Raw genomic sequence first — 26,716 nt, 5'->3', positions numbered from 1 at the left:
TTACCTTTTTTTGGCTTATCAAGGGTTTGATTATTATGTATTTGAATTGTGTTCTCAATCTCCTGGGCATTTATTTGATGCTCATACTACTCTGATTTCTGTGAAATTAGCCAAAAATGGAGCTAGCTTATTCCAGGTAGCTCCATAAAAAAATGTGTAGGAAACCTGACAAAACCATTTAATGTCTTCTCTGTCACTAATTGTTGGAAAATTATTATATATAATTGAGTAGATAATAAATGTATGTATATCTTACTAATATATTGCTTTAATCAAATGAACACATTGTATTTTAGGCCTCTTTGGATGGCATCAGTTATTCCACCAGATATGATCCTTACTCTTCTGGAAGGCATTACAACCATCATTCACTACTGTTTGTTGGATCCGTCCACACAGTATCATCAGGTAAGACGGGTTTGATGGATATCATTGACACTCCATCTATCAAGCTTAGTCAGGTATTCAAGTTTCTTTCTTTCTTTCTCATAGCTCTTGGTGAATGTTGACCAGAAGCACCTGTTTGAGGCACGAAGTGGGATCCTCTCCATCCTTCACATGATCATGTCCTCTGTAACACTGCTTTGGAGCATCCTGCATCAGGCTGACTCTTCAGAAAAAACCACTGTTGCTGCAGCTGCATCTGTTACCACTATTAATCTTGGTTCCACAAAGGTTAGGAATTGCTATATTAATTTTTCTCTTCTCCATTCCAATTCCTAAGCTAGACCTCTTATATAATAAATGTAGAGGAAGTAGAAAGGTACATAGAGCCCCAGGGGTGAGAGAGAGGGGTGAATCATTTCTTCCTAAAGAGTAATATAATAACCTCTGGGCCAATTTTGAGGAACACTGGGTAAACTACAATTTTCAGAAATTCTGTTGAGCCAGAGTATCCAGTAATTGAAAATTAGATTTCTTTGAAGACATGAAACACTCAAATCCCTTTTAAAAGACTTTGGTGGGTGATATTTTTCTTGTAGCCTCCAGGTACCTCATTGCTGTAATATTATTTTGGTTCTTAGTTGGCTTATTTTTACTGTAGTTCTGTTTTTTATTATTAGGTATTTTATGACCTTCAGTACACATAAAATTATTTGAGTTATATTATCTCATTTCATATAAATTTTTACTTGCCATTTGCTTGAACTGTTTCAGAATTTGAGGCAGCAGATTCTTGAACTATTGGGCCCAATCTCAATGAATCATGGGGTGCATTTCATGGCTGCCATTGCATTTGTATGGAATGAAAGAAGACAAAACAAAACTACTTCCAGGACAAAGGTATATATTTAACTGCTTTTTGACTTGAATTAGTTTATTTGTATAGTAGGCACACGTTGAGCTTCTTCTGCTGTGTATTTAGCTTTCTACTAGGTGCTATGAGTAACTCAAGTGATTCATTACATATTTTTGAAACTATTTTTCACCTTGCTATCTGTAAAAATAGTTTCAGGTTTAAAATTTGGAGTTTACTTGGGACAGGAGAAATAAGTTCCTCTCGTTTGAAAAGTGGTAGACTACAGGTGGAAAGTGTTATGCACCCAACAGATATGATTACTGTGACTATTTTGCTTAAATTGGGTTTCAAAAGAAGTAGGGTTATTGGGAAGTGATAGTGGTATAAAAGTATCAATAAAACAGAAAAGGAGCAAATTGAGAGAAACACTTTGATTTAAGAGACAAAGTCAAATGTAGTATCTAATGTGCAAGTATATTTATCTTTGTTAGAAATGCAGGTAAACCCTGAATATGGTATCATCCTGATTGATATTATTCTGCATTAATGTTATTGCTTCTCACATTTACAGAGTTCCACTCTCATTTCATTCATTGATCACCTGAGATGTAAATTGTACCTATCATAGCAACTGCTTTCTGTACAATTGCTTGTTCTAACATCGTTTTTTTTTTTTCTAACATCGTTTTTCAACTAAAACAGATACTACAATTAGGTAGGGTACAGCTACATACTAAAGTCCAAGTCTTTACATTTTTTTAAAATTCTGGAGTAATTGAGTGTTAAAGAAAACAATAATAGGAATGTTGGGACATAGATTTATTTTACCAAGCTGATTGCTTGAATATAATTTTAATATATCAGGTGTAACTGGCCTCTGCATTATTATGGAAACTATTTTGCTTTTGAGTTTAAGCAGTGCTCTGAATTGGGCAATATATGAAAAAGGAAGTATTACAAAGTCTTCCATTCTCTTTCCTGGAACCAGGTTTCTTTATTTTTCTCCCCTTTTTGTTGAAGTATTTCAAGAGCCTGTCATAGTTAGCCCAATTCTTTTGACTGCAGTGTGTATATATGTGTGTGTGTGTGTGTGTGTGTGTGTGTGTGTATGTGTGTGTATACACACACATATATACTATACATATATACATATATATAAACACACATATATTTCATGATTTAATTTATTTTTAGTTTTCAACATTTACTTCCATAAGATTTTGAGTTCCAAATTTTCTCCCCATCTCTCCCTTCCCTCCACCCCCAAGATGGTGTGTAAATTGACATAGGCTCATCATATACATTCATATTAAACCTATTTTCACATTAGTCATGTTGTAACGAAGAATCAGGACCAATGGGAGACACCGCAAGAAAGAAGAGACAAAAAAAAAGACCATGTAAATAATATGCTTTGATCTGCATTCAGACTCCATAGTTCTTTTTCTGGATGTGGACAGCATTTTCCATCATGAGTCTTTTGGAATTGTCTTAGATCCTTGCATTGCTAAGAAGAGATAAGTCTATCAAAGTTAGTCATCACAGAGTGTGGCTGTTACTGTCTACAGTGTTCTCCTGCTTCTGCTCATTTCACTCAGCATCAGATCATATAAGTCTTTCCAGGTTTTTCTGAAATGTCTGCTCATCATTTCTTAGAGCATGATAGTATTCAGTTACATTCGTATACCACAACTTGTTCAGCCATTTCCCAATTGATGGGCATCCCCTCAATTTCCAATTCTTGGCCACCAGAAAAAGAACAGTTAAAAATATTTTTGTACATGTGGGTCCTTTTCCCATTTGTATGATCTCTTTGGGATACAGACCTAGAATGCTGTTTCTGGGTCAAAGGGTATGCAGTTTTATAGTCCTTTGCCGTAGCACATATATTGGTTAAGGGGGAGTGCTAATTTATCCAAGAATGTGATTTACTGTTTTCTAATAATCTCATATATAACATAGGCTGACTCTTATTTAAAAAAAAAAAGAACAAACTGATAATACATTTTTCTGTTCATGATGGCATCTTTCTACATCTGATGAGAACATAATAGAACTTCGATTAGACAGTATTCAATTCGTGTCAACAAACATTTCTTAAACATCCACTGTATATCAAGTATCCTCCCAGGTACTGGAAGTACAAAAATACAAACAAAACAAAATTGTTCTTGCCCTCAGGTTGTTTATATATTCCTATTATGTTGCAACATGTACACACATAAGTGTAGTGTGAGAAAAATTTGAAATGGAAGAGTTTTCTGAGAGAAATCAGAAGTAGGGAAGCCACTTGAGAGTTTGTTATAGTTATACAGGTGAGAGGTGATCCCAAAATTAGGACTCTTGCAGGGAGGTAGAGGGGACAAAGAAGCGACTAAGGGCCTGGATAGTCCAGGTTTGCGTTGATAAGGCAGGACTGATTCAATAGTCATGCATTAAGCAACCCCTGTACTATGTGCAAATCATTGGAATATTCTATGGGGATGGATCTCTGCTCTCAGTTCATAATCTAGTAATAATTTTGTCATTTCTTTTAGTGATGATGTGTCATGTTGTGCTTTTCAGGTAATTCCTACAGCCAGTGAAGAACAGCTTTTGCTGGTTGAACTGGTTCGCTCAATTAGTGTCATGAGAACTGAAACTGTTATCCAAACAGTAAAGGAAGTTTTGAAGCAGCCACCAGCCATTGTCAAGGACAAGGTATGAAAAGAGATGTTGTGTGTTTTCACTTCTCTTTCATAAATACTTTAGAACAATGGTCTCCAGAGGGGGCCTGGCTAACCCAAAGGAGTATGTGGTCAATTTAAGAGAGGGAAAGTGGGTTGCATCCCACCCTCTCCATGATAACCAGTCAGGGTGCTTATCTCCAATACTCCAACATCTCACTCTCACCATTACCTTTGCTGTAAAAGCTCCTTAATCCCCCATTTCTGAGCTTGGCATTTGCCCTTCAAGGCATTTATAACTTAATAGCTACCTGGGCATCTATAGAAGCAGTTGTCCAGGTTCTACTGGGAAAATCTGTCACCTTACACTTCCCCTGATTAACTCCTTGCTGCTGCAGATCCCCCTTGGAGGCTAGCTTTGTGAGCTAGGATGGTAACGGTGAGTAAGAACCCCAGCTTCCCCCTTTTATTTTGGTCGGCATAGAGTAAATCATATAGGATGAGCAGGTTGCATCAAAAATCTCATTACATGAGATCTACCCCACTCCAAACCCACCCTCCTTCTGAACCTCTCTATTTCTATCCCTCCAATCAGTCAGGTTCACAACCTTGGTGTCATCTTTGACCGCTTACTTGCCCTTACCTAATATAATTCAGTCTGTTGCCAAAACATGTCATTTCTACCTAAACAACAGCTCTCACTTCTGTCCCCTTCTCTCTAATCGCAGAGCCACTACCCTAATTCAGGCCCTTATCTCCTCTTGCCTTTACTATTGCAATAGCCTCCTACTTGTTCTCCCTGCCTCAGGTTTCTCCTTTCTGCAATATATGCTTCATACAACTACCAATAGAGTTTTCCTAAAGCTCAAGTCTAGCCCTGTCGCTCTCCTACTCTAGTGGCTCCCCACTGACTCTAGGGTCAAGTTTTATTTCATCTTTTTCTTTTTTCCCATTAGATTGTGAATTCCTTGTAGGCAAAGACTGACTTTAGCAGCATTTAGTCCAGTGTGTGGCACATAGTAGACACTTAATAAGTGCTTATTGAATGACTAATTTTTATTTTTATATGTTTTATAATGTACATAATACATTTGTGTGCATGTGTAATTTGTAAAAAACATACTGGAGATGATGCTCAAAAAATTGTCACTGAGAGAGCTATGTAGTCAAAAAAGCTTGGAAAAAAAGGCTGCTATAGGCAGTTAAGGTTTCTGTGCTAAACAGTATTCTCCTGTAATAATTGATAGTATAATTAAAAGAATACTGGTCTTGGAATCAGAAAAATTCAATTAAAGAACTTTGTTGAGCATCTATGATATGTGAGGCACTGTTACAAGATGAAAAACAACAAAAGAATTCAAAGAATGTACAACCCTAATAAGGGTGGACATGGTACTATGTGATAGGGCAAAGGATAGATGATGCCTTGCCCTCCTTTACATACTCTATAGCTTGGCCAAACTGGCTTTGCTGCTCCTTGCACTTGGAACTCAGTCTCCTATCTTACTGACACCAGACCTTACATGAGGGTAAATAATGAAACTTATCAAATTAACAAGTCATCAGTTTACGTAAGTCTGGCCTGGCCAAAGGAAATTCAGCTGGAGACCTAAAGAAACCAAGACAGTGAATCTAGATCTAATTTCTGTTTCTCCTCTTAATCTTTTTCATCTAAAGAGTTAAGCTATGAATTCATGAAACTCTTAAATGTTTTTGAGTCAAATAGATAAGTGTTTTGTCTTAGCAACAGCAGGGGGCACCTGACAAGAATAGTTGTAGCTAAAAGAGAAGAGGCTGCCCATGTTAGAAGAAAGAGAGGTTTGTTTTTTTTTTAATTGAGTGTTGATCCTTTTGAGCTCAGATTTCTTTTAGTACCTCAGGAGTTACTTTCATATCTTTTTGTGCCCTTTTAATGAACTTATTTATTATATGTAATTTATATTAAGTCATTCTGCCAGCTGGCTTTAAATTTAAATAGATGGGCAAATTTGATAACATAGTTTTAACATGAGTTAGAGTTAAATTGAATTGATGAGGAACATTTAATCTGTTACTGTTTGAAATAAATCTTTTGGAAGCTTTTTGGAGTGGATATGCTTTATAAAGCAACACAATCTCTAAAGGGAGTAAAGGAGGGTCAAGAAGAAAAGATGACAAAAAACAGCCGTGGACATATTTTTCTCATTAGATTTGGTTTTATTGTCTTCTGACATGCTAGAAATAGACTGTATTAAAGAGAATATTAGAGTAAATAAAATATAATTAAATGCCAAAATAGAAGGCCTGAAAATTAAAGAAATTAATAGAATTGAAAACTACAATAACATTGAATTAATCAGTTATTCTATAGAGTGTTGGGAGAAAACCAATAAAATAGATAAGCTATTAGCTAATTTGATTAAAAGGAAAAGGTAACCAAATTAGTAGTATCATAAATGAAAGAGAAGTCACAACAAAGGAGATTATTATTAGAAACTATTTTCCCCATTATATCCAAATAAAATCTATGGTTTAAATGAATTAAATATTTACCAAAAATACAGAACACCCAAATTAACAGATCAAGAAATAGAGAATCTAAACAACTCCATTTTGGGAAAAAAAAAACCAGCTCTGGGGCCAGATAAATTCACAAGTGAATACCGTCAAACATTCAGAAGAATTCCAATGCTACATTACAGTGTTTGCAAAAAAAAATAGCAAGACAAGGGATCCTACCAAATTCCATCTATGATAGAGATGTCTTGATACATAAATCACAGAGAATCAAAACTGAAAAACCATTGACCAATATCCCTAATCAACATAGATGTTAACAAATTTAAATAAAATATTACCAAAGATGCTAAAAGCAACAACATATCACAGATTACACATGATGGCCAGATTTTCCAAGAAATGAAGTTAGTTTAATATTAGGAAAATGCCAGTCTTAACCAATAGAAATCACGTAATTATATCAATAGGGGCAGGAAAAGCTTATGACAAAATACAATACCTATTTCTATGAAAAACACTATAAAGATAGGAATAAATAGGCCATACCTAAAATGATAAACATATATCCAAAACCAAGAGCTGCCATTATTTATAATGAAGACCAACTAAAATCCTCCAGTGAATTCAAGAGCAAAAACAAAGTTGTCCATTATCACAACTTAAATTTCACTCACTAGCAGAAATGCTACATATAGCAATAAAATAAGAAAAAGAAATTGAGAGAATAACTATGGTAAAGAAGAAACAAAATCATCACTTTTTGCAGTTGATATGATGATGTACTTAACCCTACAGAGTCAATTTAAATTAAATTAATTGAAAATTAAATTATTTGAAAAGGAAACATTTCAAAAACTAATTGAAACAATTTCAGCAAACTTGCAATATGTAAAATAAATCCACACATCATCATTTCTATGGAAATACAATAAACATAGCAGGAAGATAGAGAAATTCCATTTAAAATTACTAGAGAACGTATAAAATAGTGGGAAGTGTACCTTCCAAGATAGACCTAAGGTCTGTAATAACAATAATACTAGCTAATATTTATGTGTAGTGCTAACTGTGTCAACAAGCACTGTGCTATGATTATTCATTTGATACTCGAAACAACCCTGAGAGGTATGTGCTAATATTATTCCCATTTTACAGATGAGGAAAGTGAGGCAAACAGGGTTAAGTGACTTGTCCAGGGTCACACAGTGAGTGTCTGAGGTCGGATTTGAATTCAGAAAGATGAGTCTTCTTGACTCCAGGTCCAGTGCTCTATCCACTGTCACCTAGCTACCCTCAAAAAAAAAAATGACAATACCATCAAGATTTGTTTACTTATTCAATGCCATACCCATCAAACTAGCAAAGGAAGATATGAAACTAGAAAATATAATAATGCCGTTCATATGGAGGAGGCGAAGTCAGGAACCTCAAGAGAAATAGTGAAAATAAATGGAAATGAAGAGGGCATAGTACTGCCAGATCTCAAACAACACTTAAGAAGCAGCAATTTTTAAAATAATTTCGTATTGGTTAAAAAAAGAGAGATTTCGTACTTAAGCAAACATATCTACCACCCTAGTATTAGATAAACACAGACCCCAAACTTGACAAAAACTGCTGGAAAACTAAGAGACCATTATGGGAGAAATTTAGTTTAGACCAACGTCTCACACTTTATATCAAGATCAGTTCTATTGGAGGTTTTTTTTATTTTGTTTTTTGGAGGGGGAAAGGCAGGGCAATTGGGGTTAAGTGTGTTAGGTGTCTGAGGCCTGATTTGAACTCAGGTCCTCCTGACTCCAGGGCCGGTGCTCTATTTCAAGATTAGTTCTGAATGGATGTGGCCTATGTATAAAAGGTCACATCATAAACAAATTAGAGAAACAAGGTAGAAGTAACCTATTAGATGGACCAAAGAATATAAAGGATTTCAGAAGAGAAAAAATAAATAATTTTGATTACATAAAATTTAAAGGTTTTTCCATAAACAAATCTAATCAAGCTATTAATAGAAATATCTGGGGAAAAAATCTTTGCAGCAAATTTCTCTGTTGTTGTCAAGGGATGAAACCCAGGCCATGTGAAAAAATGCTCCAAATCGTGACTAATTAGAGAAGTGCAAATTAAAGCAATTCTGAGGTTCCACCTCATACCCATCAGAGTGGCAAAGATTTCAAAGCACAGAAATTGATAAATGTTAGAGGGGATCTTGGAAAGCAGTCACACTGGTGCATTGTTGGTGAACTTATGAATTAGTATAACCATTCTGAAAAACAATCTGGAATTATACACAAAAGATTACTAAATACTATATGCCCTTTGACCCAGTTAAACCACTGCCAGGCATGTACCCCAGAGGGATCAAAGGAAGAGAAAGCTCTTTTATGTATAAAAATATTTATAGCAGCACTTTGGTGGTGGCAAAAAAAAATAAAAACCCTAGAAATTAAATGGTTTGTGAAATGGCTCTGAATAAGTTGTGTTACATGAATTTGAGGGGTTACCATTGTTCTGTAATAAAAAATAACATGGATGATTTTGAAAAGATATGGAAAGACATGTATGAATGCAAAGACAAGTAAACAGAACCAGTAGAACAGTTCATGTTATAACATTATCATTGTAAAAATGAACAGTTTTGAAGATTTTTATAAACTGATGATTAAAATGATCAGAAGCAGGAAAACAATTTATACAATAATAATGATACTATAAAAAACAAAACTTGGAAAGCTATAAAAATTATTATTGCTGCAAGGACCCGTCATGATTTCAGAGAACTGATGATGAAACCTGCTACTTATGACAGAGAGGTAATGGATTTAGAGCACAGCAAGAGACACATGTGTTTGTATTCAGCCATTGAAGGAATTTATTTTGCTTGACTGTACATATTTGTTAAAGGAATTTTTTTTCTTCTTTCTTTTGAACTGTTTTGCTTTGTTAATTTGGCGGCTAGGTGGCGCAGTTGAGCCCCATGCTGGGAGTCAAGAGGACTTGAGTTCAAATGTAGTCTTAGACACTTAGTATGTGACCCTGGGCAAGTCACTTAAGGCCTCTTTGTCTCAATTTCCTCATTCTGTAAAATGGGAATGATAATAGCACGTACCCCTCCAGGGTGTTGTGAGGATCGAAAGAGATGATGATAATTGTAAAGTGTTAGCACAGCACTGGCACGCAGTAAGCCCTTTCAGTTCCTCTCATCCTTTGCTGCTTTTCTTGAATGGATTTCATCCATGATCTCATCATTGTTTTAGGAACTGAGGAGTGTCCAAAGCTTTATTAAAAGACAGGCTCTGCACCTCAGATTACTACATGGGTGGGTGGGGGGGGGATCATGTTAAATGCCTACTTCTCAGGGTTCAGAGAATCAAAGCCATAGAGCTAGAAGATACCTTAGAGGTTATCTAACCTAACCTCCAAAATTTATAGATGAGGAAACAGGCCCAGAGAATTTTAAATGCTTGCTCAGGCTCACGGAGATGGTGGGTAGTAGGCCCAGGATTTGAACCAATAAGAAATCATATACCCTTTCCTGCTTGGCACTGGGAAAGCCTTGTTGCAAGGCTTAAAGTACTATAGAAATGTGAGTTGTCATAATTCTTTTAGAATGAAAACTCCTTTCAAGCACCGTCTGTGTCCTGTCCATCTTCCTGTGTATGGCCAGCACTTAGTACTATAGATGCTTATTATATGTTTGTTGGAATGAGAGGGAAAGCTAGAAACCAAAAAGGAAATGTAATAAAACATTTAAGTAAAATAAAACAAATGAGAAAAATAGTTCGTTGATCGTTTTTCTTAAAACTGAAGACAGTGTGATAAGTGCTACAGTTTGTTAATGAAAAAACAAAGGCAGTCTTTCTTTTAAAGTAAAACAGATTTCTTCTGTTTTCAGAAACACCTTTCTTTGGAAGTCTGCATGCTGCAATTTTTTTATGCTTACATTCAAAGGTAAGACAGTTTTTCCTTACTGCTTTACCAGTAGAGAAACAATAAGAGAAAGGGAGTTTGACTATTTGCTATTCAGTGCTTAATACATCCTCTCTTGCTGATGTTAAGTTACTCATAGCTTCCATCATCAAGTACAATTAAACAAAGAGATTGAATTGGGTCATAAGAGAGAGGACTTTGGAAAAAGCTGTAATTTTAGTAAAAATGAAAGACCTGAATCACTACTAAAGTAGTACCTAACGCTATGTTACAATGTTGGGACTAGTGGACAGTTAGCATATTGGGAAGAAATATTTTAATTAATTTTTTTTAACTGATCTATCTAGATTGTAGTAATCTCAGCTTTGTTCTTCTGATGAGGAAAGGCTCATAACCTATGTTTGCTTATGAAATACTCCCAAGATCCTCACTCTGCTACAACAAGGCTTCCTTAATTGTCCCTTGTTATTTTTTTTTACAATTTCTTATAAAGCATGCTGTCTAAACCATAGTTATATGGTATATTTTAATAGATGGCAATATAGACTAAAGGCTACTTAAGATCTGAACTTATATGTAATAAGAAGGTAGGTTTAAGGTAAAGCTTGAACAAAGATAATCTTAATTTCTTTGCAGGTGAGAGAAGGGTGTTGTGGATAGACAGTCAACCTTCCCTATGCTGATGTGGAGATAAGAGGGAAATGGAGAGACTAGGGTAGGAAATAGGTGAATGTGATGTCAGTGACTAAATAGAGATATATAATGTGGGTTTACTTTGGGAATTCAAATGACTAATAGAATTTAATATTCTGAGTTCCATAGCAAGATAAGCTAAAACTCATGGAAATTTTCAGATTAGGTATTTCAGATTTCCTTTTCTACTATAATACAGATTGTATAATTTTTTAAGAGTTCTGAATTGGATCCATGTCTAGAAAAAAAAATCAGGGGATTTTTCAGCGGAAGTTGTGCACAAGCTTGTCACATAAATAATAGGAACAAGATTAAAGTTTGGTGTGCCTTTATTTTTAAACTATATTTGTTTTATAGGATTCCAGTACCCAGTTTAGTGGATAGCTGGACATCATTGCTGATTCTTCTGAAAGATTCCATACAGCTGAGTCTCCCAGCCCCAGGGCAGTTTCTCATACTTGGGTAAGCAGTTTCACTGAAAATATTTTCTCTTAATAAAGATCAAATATGTACTTACGTCCTTATTGATGAATGGTAGGTTTGGGGACTATTACATACTCCCTTTTCCTTGTCATAGAGCTCTTTATGGTACTTGGTGGAGGTGGGAGGCACAGGGCTCAGCAGTTAGAAGTTAAATTAAGCAAACTGGTTTATCCTGGAATGTGCTAGATGGGCAGCTGAACTGGCAAAAGTTCTGGACCTTTGTTTCCTTGTTGAACAAGGACAATGAAGAAAGGCCAGCCTTACTCTGGGGAAGCTTCCTCCCCACCCCCAAGCCCCCAAGCCATTCCTTGTAAGAAAGAATAAAAAAGGGAAAAAAGGCTGTACCTGATTAAATGCGCTATAGAACTGAACAAAACTAGCCACATCAAACAGTGTGACCGAATGCTTTGCTACATACCCGCAGTCACCTGTCTGAAAAGAAATGAACTGAGGTACATTTTCTCTTCTCTCCTTTGAGGCCAGGCTTGTGGTTAAACATTATTATACAACCTTCTGGTTCAGGTTTTTTCTTTTGATTTATGTAGTTGTAGGTGTGTATGTTGTTTTCTTGCCTTGCTTTTACTTCACTTTGTATCAACTTATATACATCTGGGGGATTCAGTTTTATCCACTTTTTCTTTAACATAACATATTCTTTTTCTATTTGGAATATTTTTAGAGTTCTGAATGAATTCATTATGAAAAACCCTAATTTGGAAAATAAAAAAGACCAAAGAGACCTTCAGGTAAAGCATTAAGTCTAAATGGACCTTCTTAATTTTTTTTTTTCAAATCACTTCTAGTAAATTCAGTTGAATAAAGAGTAAAGGGGAAAGAAGCCTGAATGTAGAGTTTGGAGACCTGCTCCTTATTACCTATTACTACTACCTGTGGGACCTTGGGGAAATCATTCAATTTCTCTAACCCTTAGTTTTCTCAGCTGTCAATCTATGTACTATGCTCATATGTCAAAGAATCCTTTTAACTCTTAAATGCTATTAAAAACCAAAAGTGTATACTATGAATATATGATGCTGTGGGCTATAATTAAACCAGTTTTTTACGTCACAAATTTGTATTCAGGAAAACTTTTGTAATTGGATGTCTTAAGTTTATTTCTGTTTCATTTATTTCTTTAGGATGTTACTCATAAAATAGTAGATGCAATTGGTGCGGTTGCTGGCTCTTCTTTGGAACAGACTACATGGTTACGTCGAAATTTGGAGGTTAAAGCTTCCCCCAAAATTATGGTGGATGGCACCAATCTGGAATCTGATGTGGAAGGTATTAAACTAAAACAATTTAGTTTATATTTGGAGTCAGGCTGTGTTTCCACAATCCGGCTAGCAGCTTCTGTGGGGGTGTAAAATCCACCCACAGCCAGCATCCAGAAAGCTGCCAACAGCACAGGTTCTTTGATCTGCTTAACTAAGGAAAGCAAGGTGAAGGGGGTTAACAAGCTTACTTTTAATTCAGCATACAAACAGCATTCAGTTAATTCAGGGGGAAAAGCCAGCACCCTGAACTCCAGAACAAAATACAAATTACAAACATTAACAGGCAGACCAAATACAGATTCATAGTTACCAACATCTAGGTTCAGCTGGGGAGCTCAGAACAAGGGCTGGCCCAGAGTCACGCGTGCCGCCGCTGCTGTGAGTAAGAGAGCTCCAAGGAACAGCCAGCCAACCCCTGGCTGTTTCAGGGGTCTTTTTCAGCGTCAGGGGTGAGGCACACATGCGACTCACCCACGTGACCTAGAATTGTCACAAAGAGGCGACTTAAACCCACGTGGTCTAAAAGCCTCTGCTCTCCCAGACATGTAAACTAGGCCCTTCCTGGAGTTAGCCCCACCTTGGGCCCTACCTTAGTTGCCAATCCACACCCACTAAAGGTTTTACACCTAATAGGGCGGTGGGCCTGGGGCTTAGCATCTAGTAAGGCTCTATGAATTACTCAAAGGGAACAAAAGCCAAACTGTTCAAGGGCACTTGTTGAACTAAGTGCTAAGGAGCCCATTTTTGGTTACCAACACAGGCTGATATAATATTTTTAAGAATTCAATAGGCAGTCTAAGAACTAAGATCTTTGCTTCCATATGAACTTTGCTTCCATAGTCATCCTTGTGACTTTTGTTTTGAGTGAAAATATTATTATTATTATACCTGCCTTTTGTTTTATTTAGATATGTTGTCACCTGCTATGGAAACATCAAATATAACTCCTTCTGTGTATAGTGTTCATGCCCTGACATTACTTTCTGAGGTAATTGTTCTGTAGTTCATTTAATCATGTATGACTTTTAAGGCTGTCTGTTAGTGCTGATGATAAATAGGGCTCCTGTGACTGAATGTCTTATTTTTAAAACCATTTTGCACTTTTTTCAATAAAAAGGATTATCTAGTTTAACTAGATTTTAAAATAATAATTTTTAATTAGTTTCTTAAATACTAGCTTTACTTTATTAAACCATGCTTATTGTACTCTTTAGTAAATAAAATTCTTTTAAATAATAGTATTTACATTACAAGTTTATAAGAGAAGTTGTGGCAAGACCCTATTTAAAAAAAGAACCTTATTGTCTGAGCCTTATGTTTCAACTTACTTGGTTTGTGATCACTTAATATTTCTAAGACTTTGCTTCCTGGTATCTCAATTAGGGGTGGTTGTCTTCCACCTTTTCACAAAATTTTGATGAGTAAAAAGCAAAATAATAGAAGTTAAAGTCCTTCTCACTTTTGGGAAGGAGGGGAAAGTAGGTAGGAGTGCCACTTAACTAATAAACTTTAAGTTGTTCGTAGGGATTCTTAAGGATTCCAGATTTTTTATAAACCTAAAGTTAGTACTACTTGACAGTCCTTGTTTCAGCTCATGAGATCACACTTTTCTGATTATTATGGTTTGTAGGTTCTGGCTCATCTTCTGGATATGGTATTCTACAGTGATGAAAAAGAAAGAGTCATTCCATTACTTGTAAATATTATGCATTATGTTGTGCCCTACCTCCGAAATCACAGGTACTGCTACTTTTTGAATATATTACATAAATATTTTAAAATTTCTTTTAAGAAAATGAAGACAAGTTATTCCTTTATGGCCACTTTTGCTTTGTTCATTAAAATATGGACATTGATTCTATTCATATTTTTATTATATAAAACAGCTGGGTGGCACAGTGGATAGAGTTCTGGGCTTAGAGTCAGGAAATCTTGAGTTTAAATCCAGCTTCAGACACTTACTAGCTTTGTGACCCTGGGCAAATCACTTAACCTCTGCCTCAGTTTCCTCAACCATAAATGGGGATAATAACAGCCCTACCTCCCAAGGTTGTTGTGCGGTTTAAAAGTGCTTAGCACAATTCCTGGCACGTAGTAGGCACTTAATACATGCCTATTCTCTTCCCCTTTCTTTCCCTTCGTCATGAACTGTGATTGTAGCAACCAGATTTAGACATTCTTTTGCATTAGAATGTTTTTCATTTCTTTGCACAATTTTTCTAAATACCTGTGACTCTAATTGTAATCAAACACAGTAATTAAACTACAACTTGCACATAAATTGTTTTTTTTCCCCATTTAAAGTGCCCATAATGCAGCCAGTTATCGGGCCTGTGTTCAGCTACTTAGCAGTCTTAGTGGGTATCAGTATACACGGAGAGCATGGAAAAAAGAAGCATTTGATCTCTTTATGGATTCCAGTTTCTTCCAAATGGATGCCTCTTGTGTTAATCAGTAAGTCACAATCTTCCTTTTGTTAACCATTCTGGGCTTTACCTAGTCCAGACATTTTGGCTCCTAAGTTAAGTCAGTCCAAGTCCAACAAATTAGAAGTTTCAGTGAAACCCCCCAAAGTCTGTGTTTTCTTACTTATATATGTTATAACCCTTGTCTCTTTTAGTTGGAGAGCAATTATGGACAACTTGATGACACATGATAAAACAACATTTAGAGATTTAATGAGTGAGTATCCTAGACTGACAGAATAGACTAACATCCTTCCTGCATGTGCAGTCCTCACTGTTCACTCCTCAGCCTGGAAACCACTAAATTGAATGGTGTAAAGATTATCCAGTAGTTGGTCTCCATGGGTGCAGACCACGATTCCTGCAGAGCACAAGCTTTGGCCTGAAGCACTTCAGTCTCTTTGTGTATCAGTAAAGCAAGATTCATGACCTCAAGGGTGACCATGAACATCCTTGTATGGTTCAGAATCGCAAAGTATGAAAAACTCTAGGTAGAAGGCACAGAAAGTATAGCATTTATTTAGACACCAGAGGATCAGATCCCAAGACCAGTAACTCCAGTCTGATATAGCAGTATATTCCAAAACCAGTAAGCCCACCTCACATGTAGCAACAAAGAAATTATAACACAGTATTACAGCAAAAAACCAGGTCATCCTGTAACCTTCCCTTCTGCTAGGGCCTTCCTGTAAACATTCACTCACGAATCCCAGCTGTCTCTCCCTGCCTCAGTTCTCTGGTCTCCGAAGCAACCTGGTTTCCACTCTCTGCCCTGCACCGTCTCTTAGTTCTCTGTTGACTCAGAGTTCCTGCTTCTCCTCCTTTGGCTGAATTGTGACTTTTGTAGCTCTCTGCAGATTCTGAGTTCTGTGGCTACCTTCTGGGTATATATACTCTTTTTAGGGTCTGAGGGCTTCATGCCCAATCATCAAAAGAGTGTAGGACTGGGCTTAGCACCTAGTAAGTAAAGAGTGTAGGCCTGCCTAAAAACAAACCTCTTTTAACTGACCCCACCTGAGGCCTATTGAATGGGTGGGAAAGATCTTTAATCACATTATAACCCCTAGTTGCCAAAATAAAAGTGAAGCCAGGAGCGATAATCATAACCAGCATTTACGTGGCACTGGAAAGGTTTGCAAAGCAATTTACATATACTTTTTCATTGAATCCTCACAACCGTCCTGCAAGTTGATGCTATCACTGTCGTCACTCCAGTTTTACAAAGAAGGACACTGAGATCAAGAGGTTAAATGACTTGTCTAGGGACACACAGCTGGAGCCCAAGGCAGGATTTGAACGGGTCTTGGTGACTCCAGTCCAGTGCTCTGTCCTCCACACCATCGTAAAACAATTGAAGAGGTGCAATGGAGCACTGGATCAAGCGGGCTTTAAACAAGCTTCTGATATTTATTAGCTGTGGGGCTCTGGACCAGGCTTTTACCTTCTCAGGCTCAATTTCCTCCCCTGTAAAAGGGGGATAACACAGCGTCTACTTCATGGAGAGTTTAGTTATTCTTGAATAAAGTGCTTTGAAATTTTTAAAAGCCATGTGAGTGTTATTACTTGTTAAAGGTTTTTATTGTTATTTTTCACTGGGGACAACTAGCGAAAATATCCCTGGACTAGGAATCAAGAGAACCTTGGACTAGCCCCAAGCTCACCATCTACAAAGTGAAAAGTGTAATCCCTCCCCTACAGGCCTCAGACAGTTGTTGAGGATCCAACAAGAGAGTGTATGTCAGGGGCCTTTGGAAAGCATTGCAAAATGGAAAGTATTGCTAGTAGTATTGATTTGTTTTATCCTCCGTTTCCCCCTGCTGGCAGCTCATTTTCCATTCATTAGTTGCGGTCCCTACTTTTATTTGTGCGCATCCTAAGCCTTTGGATCACTTATTTCCTGTAGGTCTTTGCCTATTTGTTGTCTCCCCTCAACTCTGTATCCTTTTTTCTGCATGCCTTTGCTACCCTCTTATATTGTTAGGTAACCTAGAATATCTGTGTTCCTGTTTGGTTTAATGTGCTTGTGCATGTTTTCTTTTTCAGCGCGAGTGGCTGTGGCTCAAAGCAGCTCACTCAATCTCTTTGCCAACAGGGATGTGGAGCTAGAACAGAGAGCCATGCTCTTAAAAAGATTAGCATTTGCTATTTTTAGCAGTGAAATAGACCAGTATCAGAAATACCTTCCAGATATACAAGGTAATTGATGGAAAACCATTATTTCTCTCTCCTGCTTTTTGTAATTTTTTATTCCTTACAGGAAAATTTCCTCAGGTTATAAGTCTGTGTGAAATCAGCATATCACATACAAGAGAAAGACAATTGCTCCAGTGAAACTAAAGTCAACAGATTTGGGGAATATATCAGGAGGGAAGTAGAATTGCTTGAGACATTCTAATAGAATTGCATAAAGAGTATGTTTGTTTACTGTTAGGATTTCATCGAAATTTGGTGATACATGAAATCCAAATTTTTGCTATAAGAGATGCTAGTGTTTTTGAGGTTTCTGATTGATATGCTTATGCAGAGTGGGGGGAAATGAATTCAAGTAATGTTTGCAGATCTGCAGAATTTGGTCCTATCTGCAAAGCCATGCTCGTCAAATACATATTCGTTGGGCTCCCCAGTCTTCTAGAACATATCAGCTTTGTATCCTCTTTATCACTCCACTGGGCCAGCTCATTTATAGAGGCTGCATATTGGAATTTATACTTCACATATTCCTGACTCCCAAGAATAATCCCCCTTAGCTTTTGAGCTGCTTATGCAGAAAAGATATTTGTTGCCTGCCTCAGCACTAAACATGGGTACCAAGATGAGTGAAATCTCCGTGGAAGAGGTAGTCTTCCTGCCAGGTCATGGTTTTCTCCTCTTCTTTCAGCAAGAGCCATAAACATGCATAACCTTTTTTGTCATTTGATAAATAAAGCCCTTAATAGTAATTGGCTGGATTATGTGGGGGAGGAGTGATAATGAACAGAATTATTCAGCAGTAAGAGATCCTTTATTTTGCTTTTCTCTTCCAGAAAGATTGGTAGAGAGTCTCCGTTTGCCCCAGGTGCCCACTCTTCACTCTCAAGTTTTCCTGTTTTTCAGAGTGTTACTTTTAAGAATGTCTCCCCAGCACCTTACCTCACTCTGGCCAACTATGATCACAGAACTAGTAAGTTGGTTTTGAAAACTATGAGCCTGAAAGAACCAACTATAGTAATATAATTATGCTTTCACCTTTGGAATGAGACTTTCAAGAGACTTGAACTCCAGCCATGCCAATTAGATGTTTAGAGTTGAATTTAACCATATCAAATTCCATTTCTGCATAGAGTTTAATATTAAAACTAAATGCATAGCCATTGTTTTCTTGTGGTCACCTTTTATACCTAGGTCTATCTAATTGTTCTTTAATCTCATCTGAGATAAGTATATCTCTTGTCTCTATTTCAAAATATGTATTTCCTTGTCATTTCCCCCTAAAAATAGGTTTTCTTCCCTTTTGACTCTGATGTTCCGTGTTAGTTCCTTTGTTCATTCAGTTTCCTCCAGTGACATCTGCAAAAAGGTCACTTTCTTCTTCTGTATCTGGTTTTACCAGCATCAATTATGTGCTTCCAAACTAAAAAATACTTGCAGTTTCTTGCATGGAAAAAATTAAATGTTAGTTGAAAAGAACCTGGAAATTTATCCTAAACATTAGGAAATGTTTGCCCTAAAGCATAATGATTGTATGGTAATAGGATTTGATGTCCACCCAAGTGAAAACATTTTCACCTGATTGTTTGGTCTTCAGGTGCAGGTATTTTTACTGATGGAACAAGAACTCAGCGCTGATGAAGATATTTCAAAGTAGGTGTGGTTATTTTCAGTTTAGTAACAAAGACATCACATGCGGTCTTTGATTTGACAAGTCCAGCACTCTCATTGCCTTTTAATAAAAATAACTATGTAAATACTTGTTCCAGTAGTGTTCACCAATGGTCATATGTGAGCATAGAACGCCCTAACTTTTATGAACAACTAAGCTAATCATAATTCATACCATCAATTGTGTAAGTGTATGAGCATAGTTTTAAATTGTATGACTCTGTTTTATTACAATTCATCATTGCTGATTTTACTATCCCATTGATTAGATCATGTCCTTGGAAACATCACTATATAATAAAAATATATTAGCCCAAAAGGCAGGTTTAGTCCCATCTCCCAGCATTAGATTTATAAAGTATCACATTAAAGAAAGCTATATATTTTCTTGGCTTTGCAATTTGTACTTATACATTTTGCGTGTGTGAGTATAAGATTTAACAAAATGTTTTTAGTTGAGCACAGCAATATTTGGCCATGACTGTTATCGGTAAAGCCACTCAGATAACAGTAGCTGGATACCATAACGATTTTATTGGCAATGGTGCATGATATGAATATTTTTTTCTGTTCTTTTAAACAAAATACAAATGGGAGATTTTTCCAAGAACTAGTTTTGATAAAGATGATGACTATGATCTTCCCTGACTTAGAACTTCAGGACCATCCGTTGCTGGTCTGGAGACCACGTACACAGGAGGCAATGGTTTTTCAACTTCATACAACAGCCAGCGATGGTTAAACCTTTACCTCTCTGCTTGCAAATTTTTGGATTTGGCTCTAGCATTGCCATCGGAAAATCTTCCTCAGTTTCAGATGTAAGTAAAAGCAGAATGAATGAACTGTTTGGGTTTTTTTTCCTCCTGAAATATTCTAAGACTTTTTGAAAGTATTGTATGTATAAGTTGAAATCTTGATCACAGAAGCTCATTTTCACTGATGTGTAAAAAGTTCTTTGTTGTCTCCTTGCATCCAAAAAAAGTTCTGTCTTCCCCTTTTTCCCCCAGTAGAATGTAAGCCCCTTCTGGACAAGAAATGTCTTACTTGTCTTTTTGTATCCTCAATGCCTACCTAGCACAGGCATTGTGGGCAGAGTAGGCACTTAATGGATGTTTGTTGGTATTAAAAGGTTAGTGTGATTATATTAAGGTGAACAGAATGAAAAATAAAACTCCCTTATATAGTGTCTTGCACATAATAAAGAGCCAAAAATGTGTTGGTTAGTAATTACGGTTTTTTAGAAGAATATAAATTCTTCAAGAATAGTTTTTTAAAATAAGAAGATAATATATATTGGTTTACCTGAAATTCATGGAACATTTAACTATAATAGTGCTGTATTTCCATATGATAGACTTCATTCTCTAAAACAAAGATTTGTTTGAAATTGATACACTCTTTTACCATGTAGACCTCAGAGTAATTAAAAGATAAAATCATTTATACATAAATCACTTCATATATTTCCCAGTCATTTTTGGGAACTTTTTGCCAGGGAGTCAGAGAGCGTACTTATTACATGTCTTTGAACAGTTCAAAATACAGGGTCTGTTAACTTGAGTTTCTTAAAAAAAAATTTTAAATATTTTGATAACTATTTCAGTATAATTGGTTTCTTTGTAATCCTATGTATTTTATGTATTTAGAAACATTATTCTGAAAAGGAGCCCATATGCTTTACCAGATTTCTAGATGAGTCCATAACACAAAAAACACTAAGAACCCCTATTAGGGGAATTTGGGGCAGGGAGAGGAAGCACTGTAGTACAAAGAACACCGAATTTGGAGTCAGGATGAGTCTACTTGCCATGACTACAGGAAAATTATTTAATCTTACTGAGTCTATTCCTAATCTATAAAATGGGGTTAATAATAGCACAGGGCTCTTGTGAGGTAGAATAAATGAGTGGTTTTGTTGATTTTTCCCGTTGTTCTTACATGAATAGGTATCGCTGGGCCTTCATTCCAGAAGCCTCAGATGATTCAGGTTTGGAAGTTAGAAGACAGGGTACACATCAACGGGAATTTAAACCTTATGTGGTCCGACTAGCAAAACTCCTCCGGAAAAGGGTGAAGGTAACTTTTTTGTTATAGTTTTTGTTTCTGTAACTTTACATAAATTATAATATTTTATTGGGCCAGATATGAATTAGAGCCTAAGAATGCCTCTTTAAATGGAAAAAAAATTGTGTAGGTATACATTCAAAAACCGTATGCATCATGAATTGTTCTCAGTGAGATTAAGGGACTTGGGGACAGGGAGAAAGTGTAGCCTATATTCAGACCAAAAGCAATTAATGGCTTTATTTAATAGATTTTAGGAGAAACTGAGTGTCTTATCAAATATATTTATTCCCCAAGTCAAGTAACAGTGATAGAATACAAAACAATATTTTGTCTGTGTAAAGCTAGCCCAGTTTTACTAATGAAAAGGCAGGGGAAGGAGTTTTGGCCTCTTAATTAATAGTATTATTGTGGTAGAACTTTCCTACTAGACTGTAAACACATTTAAAAATATTGTGGGATATCACTAGAGACCATCTCAGTTGTTATTTTTGCCATATCTAAAAAAACCTATAGTGAGCTAAAATGATAAATAAGGTTAGGGATGACTTTTCCTACTTTCAAAATTATGCAGATTTTAAAAACAAATTGAGTAAAGTTTGTAGTAAGCAAACCAGTTTCCTCTTCACAAAATAGCAAAAGAATTATTTGTCTGCATTCTCACACACACAGTTTGAATAATAGCTGTGGGGTATAATAGTCACATCTCTTGTTTCATTCTTAGCATGTAATTAGATCAAGGACAGGGAATTTTTAAAACAATGAAATATAAATTCCATAATATTCCACCAATACTATTGAATTCAAAGTCATACTGGTTCTGGGATAAATCTCAAGAAAAAAGGCTGTCAAAATGAGATGGGCATAGGGAAAGGAAAGAATTATGTAGGAAAAAAAAGATGCATCCATTAAAGTTTACATTAAATAAAGCAACTAAATGAAAATATAAAGAGAAAAAGAGTTTTCAGAAGCAGAAACATTAACTTGATGGTACCTTTATAATGGTGGAGTTACCTCAAAGAGATATCTTGAAGAGCTTTTAATAAAGATAGATTTTGTTTGCTGAATATACATTTATCATTTCATGCATTTTTAAAATTTATCCATCCCAAGTGAAAATATTGTTGGAAAATTCAAGTTAAAAGGACCAGATAATATGCATCTTAAAGAAATAGCCAGGGAACATATTAAGCCAGTGTCCTGTTTAGAAACTATAGAGGATGGCACTCTTGTCATCTGAATAGCATTGCATCCTTTTCTTTGTAATAGGTGCCAGTTGTGATAAGCATATAATAAATAATAACAACAGTGCTGGAAAAAAAAACTATAGAGGAGAACTAGATTCAAAGGATATTCTGGGTTGGGGGCGGAGAGTGGGGAGTAGATTTGGGTATTGAAAAGGTTCTTTCATAAACAGCTGTCATAAAATTTATGGGGTTTTTATTCAACAAGATGAGATTATTAATGTGGGAATGATGTGTTAGGTCTTTATCTTGGTTAAGTGTTTTAAACTGTACTGTTTGCCAAAATAGTTCAGTTACACTTAAAGGAGAATCATGCCTGAAATAAATGGTGACTGAAATAAAGTAATAAAGCTAGTCTGCTTTAGACCCAAAATGCTTTTTGTAACCATATATTCTTGAAAAGTTTGACACAGAAAAAACAGGAGGGGTGAAATGTTGTAATGGATAGAAGCTGGCTGCAAGAACCAGGACTTGATGTCAGGGTGGCCTGAGTTTCTGATTCCACATATGGCACTTACTGGCTGTGCCCCTTGGCGGGTACTTCAGCCTTTTAGTACTCCGGGCAATTGTCTAAAACTCACAAGTTGTAGAACCCGTTGCTGATCTGCTCTAGGGAAAGGAGCTTCCTCACCAGGAAGCTCCTAACACCAGTGAAATCACAGGTCTGGATTTTTTTAAAAATAGGGGCAGGGACAACTCCAAGAATATATATTGTGAAGAGAGAGGTTTTTTTTTTTCCTCCAAATATATAACCTGTCCTTTGGTTCACCTGAGTGACTTTGTTTTGTCAAATTCCATAATTTGATTTTGGCCAATAAAGTATAATCCTTGGCTCAAAAGCCAATGAAATAAAATGTTAATCAGTGTGTCCTGTAAACCTATTGTCATTTTTTCAATGTTAAAAAAAAATGTGTTCTCTTAATCCCCAAATTCTTTCATAAATTGACCACTTGTGGAAAATTCTGTCCTATTATGAATTCTAGTTTACAGCATATGATGATTAGAAAATTTCTAGACTTCTGGAGCCCTATATTCAGGCAGCAGCTCCACACTACATTTTACCTTATGAAAATGGAAGAATGGTGGCTAAAAACTGTACCATTTACAAATGTAAATTGTTCTTAACCCCAGCACAGTGTGAGGACCAAAGATTGAAGGGTTTGAGTTTGAGAGGCGTTAGATCATTCTGATGTCCTTTTAGGAAATTTTAATTGGTAAGAGAATTCCTTTACTTGTGATATCACATATCGAGAAATGTAAGTAGATTTTCTTGCCAATAAGTTATCAGTATGATATATTTGACATTCAGGCACACTTTACATTATCTCTTGCATTTAATTAGATTGTACTTAAGGGATGACTTGCTATCCTGTTGCCCAAAACATATCTAAGGAATAAGAAAATTGTTTTGGTGGAAAGAATTTTCTCTTGTCATCTAGATTACAAACTACAAGGTCTTCATGGCCGAACATACTTTGAATTGGAACAAAGGCTGTGAGTTTTCCTCTTTCCTTCCGCAGGACAAGGAGGAGAACTTTAAGACAGTGATTTTGGAGGGATTGGAGATGGCCAAGCATCAGGTGAGGGTGGCTCTTTGATGCTTGTGATATGGCAGCAAAAGCTGCCACATCAGGACCAGATACTCACAGCCATACCCAGGTCTGGATTTCAACAAGTGCAAGAGAGGTAAACAGGGAGGAAAGTTTTCTTCAGAGACTAAGTATAGGCTCTTTTGATGAAGGCAAAAGGAGATGGGCCTTAAGTTCTTCTCCATTTTTATGGGTAACTGAGGAAACTTGAGTAAGAGTAGATTTCTTTTGAATAATAATTCAAGTCAACTATTACGGAGACATTTAAAAACTTTAGTTAAGCACGTAGGTGTATCAGAATTTCTAATACTGTGCACCTCATGCTTATTTGATGTTTGGTTTGGGGACAAAGGTTCAACAACAGTAAAAGTACTTATTGAACATTAGTATTCACTGACTGATTTGACAGACAGCATCTCTTAGAACAAAGGTTAATTTTTATGAGAGAGATTGGTCTTTGTATTGTCTATAAATAATTTTCATTCTTAGAGATTTTCTGGCTTCACTGAAAAAACTTCAAGGTTGCCAGTTTGCTTGTAATCAAATAACCAGCAACTATGTGATTCTGACCATCACCATGTTGATTATTCATCTTCTGTCCTAAAGTGCACAGTAAACTTTTAACACCCATCTCACACCTCCTGATTGTCATTACGAAATACTTTTTAAAACAGTGCAAAAGAATAGCAAAGCTGTTTTGTGTGTCTTCTTCATGAGAAAAGCAGTGGTATTAAGGCACTCCTTATGGGCAAAAGGTAGAAAGCATCCCAGTAACATCTGATCCAGGAAATTAAAACATCGTGCCTTTCTTTAGGGATAGACGCATAGGACAATTTCCCTTCCTAGGTCTCAGTTGGTAGCCAGCAACCCTTTTTCCTTCTCCTTTTTTTCATTGTTTGTCTTGTCATATCTGTAACTCATTAAATTCAAGCATTTTTTGGTTCTCTACTTCTGTCTCCTTGCTGATTTCTAGCATTAAGGCTCTTCTCATTCTTTGTTCATATTGTCTTTTGTGTTTTGAAGTTCTCTCCAAGATCAATCTCCTGCTTGGAATGTTTAGCAGAATCTTAGGGTCTCATGTGTAAACAGGCCAAAGATTTCTGCTCTCCTCACTTTTGTTTGGGTATAAAATGTTTTGTTTTTTTTTTTCTCTTCACTAAAGAGTGTCTCTACTCTGGATCATTTTCATCCCTTGGGTAAAAAGGGAACTGGTTTTTTTTTTTTTCCCCAAAATCAGAATGACTTTTCCTCAGTCTTCACTTTTAGGTATTGTATGTTGTGGTTAAATTGTGGCGTGAACTACGTGTACAAATCCCTTTGTTAAACTGTGAGGTTCCATAAAGGTTTGGATTTTGAATATGCACCAAGCACAAGCTATTAATAATTGACTTTTTAGGTTTCTAGAAAGTAACCTTAACTGATAGCATCTTCAGTCAGAACAAGTGTTGGAGAAACCTAATGTTCCAGAGTGACTGGAAAATGTTTTCTAACAGCATCAGGAAAGGAGGCTTTTGCAAATACAGCATTATAATATGGAAAAAGTAGGACATTATGATGCTGGCTTTGAATGCCAAGATCATAATTTGAAATTTTGTTTGATAGCTGAGGACCTGCTAAAACTTTTGAGTATAGAACATCAACTGACAAGACAGCAGAAATAGGGGCCTGGAACAGAGTAATTGCGATTGTAGCAATAGTGGAAAATAGCCTGCATCTGAGAGAGATCCTCAGCTAGAATCAAAAGAATTTGGCAACTGCTTGGGGATGGATGTGGTATATTTCATCTGTTAGATGACAATACCTTTTTTGTTTCTACAGAAAAACCCAGAGGAAGACAACTCAGGGAGAACATTAGGTTGGGAACCAGGACATTTATTACTAACCATCTACACTGTGCGTAATATTGAGCAGCTCCTGCCTTTCTTCAATGTGCTCAGCCAAGTCTTCAATAGCAAAGTCACAAGCAGATGTGTGGGACACTCAGGGAGCCCTGTTCTCTACCCAAACTCCTTTCCTAATAAGGACATTAAAATGGAGAATAACAAAATGTTTTCCAGCAAAGCCAGGCAAAAAATTGAAGAAATGATAGAGAAGGATTTTCTGGAAGGGGTGATAAAAACTTGATTCACTGGAAATGGTACTATTCAACTTAAATGTAATGGTTTAAAAGAAATCTTTCTCTGTTGTATAGTTTTTCTTTTGTACGTATGTATACAACAACACACTTCAGGTTGTATTTAACTTAAAAATTTGTATATAAGAGCAAATGTTCTGAATGTGGCCTGAATCACGTTTAAATATTGTTGGCTCATATTGATTATGGTGCCGAAGAGAAATCTATATATATATGTGCATATATATATATATACACACACACACACAAAGTCCACTTGTTTTACTGTCTTGAGTTCTGTCTTAATTCTGCAAAATACAAGTTGCACATTTTTTCTATTTGTTTCAGGCTTTATTTATCTAAAATGACGTGGACCAGTTGTTTCCTTAACCTCATGCAGTGTTTTCTGTTAAAAATCTCTCCGAGGAGGAGAGATTGAGATCTCCTTAGCTCTTCAGTTAAGTGGGAAGGGTTCAAGGTGAGCCTGGGCTAGGCTAGATGGCAGTAACCTTGCTGATATCCACTGCTGTCACATTAATTTTTCAGTTGGCATCCATAACGACAACAAAATGGGTAAGTATTAAGACACAATCTG

At 36.2% G+C, this 26,716-nt stretch overlaps 1 protein-coding gene across 3 annotated transcripts in view; it reads left to right on the top strand.

Annotated features, from left to right (window-relative positions):
• Positions 1 to 26,459, top strand: part of DOP1A (DOP1 leucine zipper like protein A) — a 107,199-nt gene extending 80,740 nt beyond the window's left edge. For 2 of the 3 annotated variants that reach the window (XM_036767101.1, XM_036767100.1), the window contains 19 exons: positions 297 to 408; positions 493 to 675; positions 1,159 to 1,284; positions 3,806 to 3,940; positions 10,301 to 10,356; positions 11,386 to 11,490; positions 12,191 to 12,257; positions 12,651 to 12,795; positions 13,697 to 13,776; positions 14,419 to 14,528; positions 15,093 to 15,242; positions 15,409 to 15,470; positions 17,297 to 17,449; positions 18,277 to 18,413; positions 19,038 to 19,093; positions 19,765 to 19,929; positions 21,058 to 21,187; positions 23,940 to 23,999; positions 25,827 to 26,459. In XM_036767101.1, coding sequence (XP_036622996.1) covers positions 297 to 408; positions 493 to 675; positions 1,159 to 1,284; positions 3,806 to 3,940; positions 10,301 to 10,356; positions 11,386 to 11,490; positions 12,191 to 12,257; positions 12,651 to 12,795; positions 13,697 to 13,776; positions 14,419 to 14,528; positions 15,093 to 15,242; positions 15,409 to 15,470; positions 17,297 to 17,449; positions 18,277 to 18,413; positions 19,038 to 19,093; positions 19,765 to 19,929; positions 21,058 to 21,187; positions 23,940 to 23,999; positions 25,827 to 26,132 — 2,338 coding nt within the window. In that variant the 3' untranslated portion in view covers positions 26,133 to 26,459. The remainder of the gene's footprint in view (positions 1 to 296; positions 409 to 492; positions 676 to 1,158; positions 1,285 to 3,805; positions 3,941 to 10,300; positions 10,357 to 11,385; positions 11,491 to 12,190; positions 12,258 to 12,650; positions 12,796 to 13,696; positions 13,777 to 14,418; positions 14,529 to 15,092; positions 15,243 to 15,408; positions 15,471 to 17,296; positions 17,450 to 18,276; positions 18,414 to 19,037; positions 19,094 to 19,764; positions 19,930 to 21,057; positions 21,188 to 23,939; positions 24,000 to 25,826) is intronic. The other variant, XM_036767102.1, reaches the window with a different exon arrangement.
• Positions 26,460 to 26,716: the final 257 nt, after the last annotated feature.

Source organism: Trichosurus vulpecula, chromosome 7, assembly GCF_011100635.1.
Source record: "Trichosurus vulpecula isolate mTriVul1 chromosome 7, mTriVul1.pri, whole genome shotgun sequence".
NCBI lineage: Eukaryota > Metazoa > Chordata > Mammalia > Diprotodontia > Phalangeridae > Trichosurus > Trichosurus vulpecula.
This window is presented reverse-complemented; position numbering and strand designations above follow the sequence as displayed.